Raw genomic sequence first — 5,278 nt, 5'->3', positions numbered from 1 at the left:
AAATTACATATTATCTCAATTTATTGTCAATAATAATTAATTATTATATTTTAAACATATATATATAAAGAGACACATTTAGAAAATATATTTATAAAGACACTTCTATTAAACACAGTCATAAAAAAGACATTTTTATTAGACACATCCACAAAGACACTTTCATTAAACACAATTATAAATAAAAGTTGACAGAAATGCTATTGGTAACGTAGCGGGATTGATAATTTTATTATATATACCTTCTTAGGGAACTTTCCTAGGAGTTCCATCATCAAAGCAAGGTGATCCTGCAAACAACATAATGCATAAGATTAATATTATCCCATATGCTTTGTCACCTTAAAGACTTTATTTGGTAGTTCATCATCAAGTTTTGAAGCAATAATAATTATATGGAAAAACAAATAACCATGGAATATACAACATTTGTGTTGTGTAATGACATACACCCACCTCCTTTGTGGGTTAACTGATGGTATATACAACAGTTTTCTGTTTATAAATATTACTAGAATTTTTTGCATTAGCGATAGATTTTTTTGATGATTTTTTTTAATTAATAATTAGTGACAGACATAGCTGTATTAGCGACAGAAAAATTAATAAGAGTTTTTTTTTAAATTTTATTAACAGAATAATAGTGTTTATTCACATGAATATATCTTTACGTGAAGATGATAATTAAGAATAGTCAAATAATTTGACATATTTTATTAAGTTATTTAAAATAATATATTTCTATATCTCAGCTATCATTTTTATCTAAAGACATATTTATATAAGTAACCACTTTTATTTATGTATCTTCTAAAGATGTCAATTAATAATATAGACATGACAAATAAAAAAATGTCGAATGTAATATCAGTTAACCTCTACAAATATTAATATAATACCATTCAAGTTGGATTAGCACTATAACAAAAATAACTTTTGGTGACAATAACATAATAATCACTATGTGTCTTATTTAACTTATATTTTTACAATAATTATATATTTGTCGTTATTATTATATCTTATAATGACCATTATATACTTTTTATGATTATTAAAAAAAATTCATTGACAATTGTATAATAATTGCCACTAAAAATTTTTAACGACAAAACATAAGACGATTAATATCTAATTATTTATAAACATATTAGTAGCTATTCTTACTGTCGCTAAAAGTAGGGGTGAGCACGGGTCGGTTTGGTTCGGGTTTAAGGTAAAATTATAACCGAACCAATTAAAATGTAATTGGTTTGGTTTGGTTCGGATTTGTATTTTTTTGTGTATGTACCCGAACCAAACCAAACCGATTAAGAATGGATTGGTTCGGTTCGAAGTTCGGGTAATTAGGTACCCGATGACTTTGAAATTCATAAAAAAATCCAAATTTTTATCTTAAAAATTCAGCAAGTACAATAAACATGTAACATCAATAGAAATAATCCAAACATTTTAAAAACCAAATACATTAAAAACTAAACACATTAAAATCCAAGCATATTAAATACCAAACATATTAGAAGCTAAATGCAAAAGTGTAATAGAAATATATTTTTTTTATTTAATTAATATATCATCGGGTTCACGGGTTGATTCGGGTTCTGCACCCTCAGAACCGATATCCAAACCAATCACTAGAAATAGCCATCGGTTTGGTTCGAGTTGGACCCGATTACCCGTTAGTTCCAGAACCAATTTAATTGGTTTGATTCGGGTTCGGACGGGTAATCGGATACCCCTACCCGTGCTCACCCCTAGCTAAAAGTAATTTTTCTAGCAGTGCAATCATCATAAAAAAATATGATACATACCTCATCTTCACTAAAACCCTGTCCAGCCCTAGGGTTGAACAACATGTCACCAGTGGCAAGCTCAAAAGCAATACAAGCAAAAGACCACATATCAATAGAGTAGGAATAGCCAGCTTGCAATATAACCTCAGGAGCCCTATACTGCCTTGTCTGAACCAAATCTGTAAATTGATTATCAGCCCAACAAGCATTCCCAAAATCAACTATCTTGCACCTAACATCAATTTCTTCTATGTTCCTTTTCGGATATTCGTCTATCGAATCGCCTCGGCCGATCGATAAACTCATACTCATCCTCCTCGCCCTCCTCTTGAGCCTCTTCTCCATGTGACTAGGAGATGGAGAGATGCTTCCTTCAGGTCTTTCTAGAATGGGAGATGCTCCTGAGCTTAAAGGGTCTCTAGATGGATTAATGGGAGAAATAAGAAGAATATTTTCAGGTTTTAGGTCAGTGTGGATGATGCCATGTTCTCTATGCAAGTAATCCAAACCAATCAATATGCAAGTGCAAATCTCCCTAACTTTTTTCAATGGAATTCCTTTGTAACGTGTGTATTTGATTAGACGAAGCAAACTGTCACCAAGAAACTCAAGAACCATGCAAAGGTGATTTCCATTTGGACCTGTGTGCTTGAAGTGATCAATTAGTTGAGCAACAAATTTTGTGTGTGAAGGAGTGCCATCTCCAATGGCTGAAAGGATATCAATCTCATGAAGTGCAGCTTGAACAAATTGTGCTGCACTTTTCTGGATCTTTAGAGCAACATATTTCTGAAAAGGAAAAGTACGGGTAGACAATGAAATTACTAAACAATGTGAACATGATTATTCTAATATTAAGATTTGGAGGTATAGTATATTTTAATTTGATTGGTGGTTGTTCATGTTGTTCAAAAAAATTATTGGTTACCTAGCATTACCCTTCTGAAAAATCATAAGAAAACAAACTTGTTCATTCATCGATCATAATAATTATGTTTGTACAAATATAGTTTTTTTTTCCACAAAATTTAAAAAATAAAAAATATTAATAAATACTTCTTAATTATATTTAAAAAATAAAGTGGCTTACAAATATTAACATAAGTTAAAAAAAAAACTCAAGAGATCATCTTAATTTGATAAATAAAAATATGATAAAAAAAATTTTTCCACTGTCAGCCAAATAGAGAAAATTGACAAATCATGATAGATAATTTTTTTTATCCTTAAAAAAATAATTACAAAACCGTAGGTAATAAAAATCTAACAGTCAAAATATATAGTTCATAGAACAATCAAGATAAAAGGAATGAACAGAAACAACAACAGACTCTGTTCAAAATCTAAAAGAAAAGGATGTTAACTCATGATGGATAATTAACTGGATTTTTTATTTTAATATGGAAGAATGAAGAGAGTTTTACGTTAATGTTATAAAAAATAGAATTTTACAGTGTTATGGGGGCGTTGTTCTGTACAAGCACAATACGCAGAACACGTATTATACTGACAATACGCAAACTGTGTATTTACAATAGACAGACTGTGTATTGTAATTTAATATTAAAATAATACAATACGCAGTCTGCGTATTGTAATTTAACATTAAAATAATACAATACGCAGTCTGTGTATTGTCTTTATAAATTAAAAAAAATTGATTTGACAATTCGCACTCTGCGAATTCTATAGCCCCAGAATTTTGTAAAACACTATAACTTCCAATGTTAAAGGATTACACCCATTTTTATCCCATATCCAAAAAAATTAACCTAATTAACTAGCACACAAAAATTATGTATACCTATAATTTCAAAGTTAGTTGCCACAATGACATGAAAAAAAGTTTAATAATACTAAGAACATAACATAACAAATAACCTCATAACATAACAAATAATCATAACATGAATTTGAAGGAACCTATTCAATACACGATTAATTAAAATTAAATTTATAATTATATATTTATATATACCTCATCTTTAGTATCATAAGCAAGCCAAACGGTGGAAAATTGACCCCAACCAAGCTTCTTTTGTGCTATGTACCTACCACCTGCAAATTGATCACCAATTTTAACAGCATGATACCCTCCTCTTCGATAAGATTCAAAGCTCTCATCTTCTTCTTCAGATGATGATGATGATGGAGAACACGACATCATCAATCACCACCTTCTTCCTATATATGATCACAATTAATTCACCACAAAAGAAAAAGGATAATGTTTCACCCTTTTGCTTCAAATTTTGGAAAGTGATCTTATTTTTATTTTTATTTTTTTAATGTTTTTCTCTTTGTTTTTGTTTGCCACCCAAAAAGGTTGTTTTTTTTTTTAGTGTTTATTTTTTAGCCGTCCTTTTTTTTTTCTTTTGCAATTAATTATTAGATGTTGGGATAATTTGTATGATTGTGAACGAAGGTGACTAGAATTTGAAGCTTTTGTTTCGGAAATTTCGGGGGAGAGTGTGCATGCATGGCTGAAATTTTTTTCTATATATATTTTCTTTTTTTTTTTTCCTTATAATTGTTTAGAGAGCTAGGAAGAATTTATTTCACAATATTTCTTTTGGTTTCAAGAAATATCCAATATTTTATTTAGACTTTTCTTATAAATATTCTTCCAAAATTAATAAAAGTTAAATAAAATTACTCTATGAGATTATACTATTGTTATTTCTGACGATGAAAATGATAATAGTGCTTCTTTTCACAAAATTTATTATTTTTATTTTCACAATTTTTAAAAGACAAATAAATTTAGTTTCAATCAAGGTTTTAAAAACTGAATTAACTGGAACTAATAAAATTACTAAAATTATTACTATAAAATTACTATAATATTGTTGTTTAATTTATTGTTGTCTATATGCATCAAGTGTATCACTAATAAGTATATATGTCATTTTGTCAAAAATTACATCTACACAAATCAACCTTTTATTATATTTGTTGGAGACCTAATTTTCACTAAATGCATCGTTTTGAGAAATTATGAAACGATGTCATTATCTTCTGTGTTTTAATGTGGATGTATTTATCTTGATACGTGACATAATCATGGATACGTCATTTAATGACCATATAGAATCTCTTCGTTAATAGCTAACGACTCTAACCAATTTGGGTTAGTCGAGTGGTTAGCTCACTCGTCCGCTTAAGCAAGTGTCGGGGGTTCGAATCCCGCCTTATGCATGCAGTAATCCATTGGCCAGCGGCAGACCCTTAAATGGAGTTCCGATCCGCGACGGATTAGTCTTTGACCTGTTGGGATGAGAGATAAAAAGGCTAACGACTCTGATGACTAATAGAGAAATCTATTTATTTTACAAAAATAAAATTCAAAAACCTCACTCAAACATAATAAAATTTAATTAGAATAAAATATTCGATACAAAATTTATGGAGATCTATTCAAATATTTATTTATAGCTTTTTTAACAATCTAACCTAAATATATCTTAATTTATAACTATATAAGT

At 29.2% G+C, this 5,278-nt stretch overlaps 1 protein-coding gene across 1 annotated transcript in view; it reads right to left on the bottom strand.

Annotated features, from left to right (window-relative positions):
• The window catches only part of LOC107622169 (SRSF protein kinase 2-like), a 4,540-nt gene extending 454 nt beyond the window's left edge, over positions 1–4,086 (bottom strand). The window contains exons 1-3 of the mRNA XM_016324059.2: positions 3,772–4,086; positions 1,812–2,582; positions 243–290 (exon numbers count right to left, since the gene is read on the bottom strand). Coding sequence (XP_016179545.2) covers positions 243–290; positions 1,812–2,582; positions 3,772–3,960 — 1,008 coding nt within the window. The 5' untranslated portion in view covers positions 3,961–4,086. The remainder of the gene's footprint in view (positions 1–242; positions 291–1,811; positions 2,583–3,771) is intronic.

This window comes from Arachis ipaensis, chromosome B10, assembly GCF_000816755.2.
Source record: "Arachis ipaensis cultivar K30076 chromosome B10, Araip1.1, whole genome shotgun sequence".
NCBI classification, from domain to species: Eukaryota; Viridiplantae; Streptophyta; class Magnoliopsida; order Fabales; family Fabaceae; genus Arachis; species Arachis ipaensis.
The sequence above is the reverse complement of the archived record's forward strand: the minus strand, read 5'-3'. Positions and strand labels throughout refer to the sequence as shown.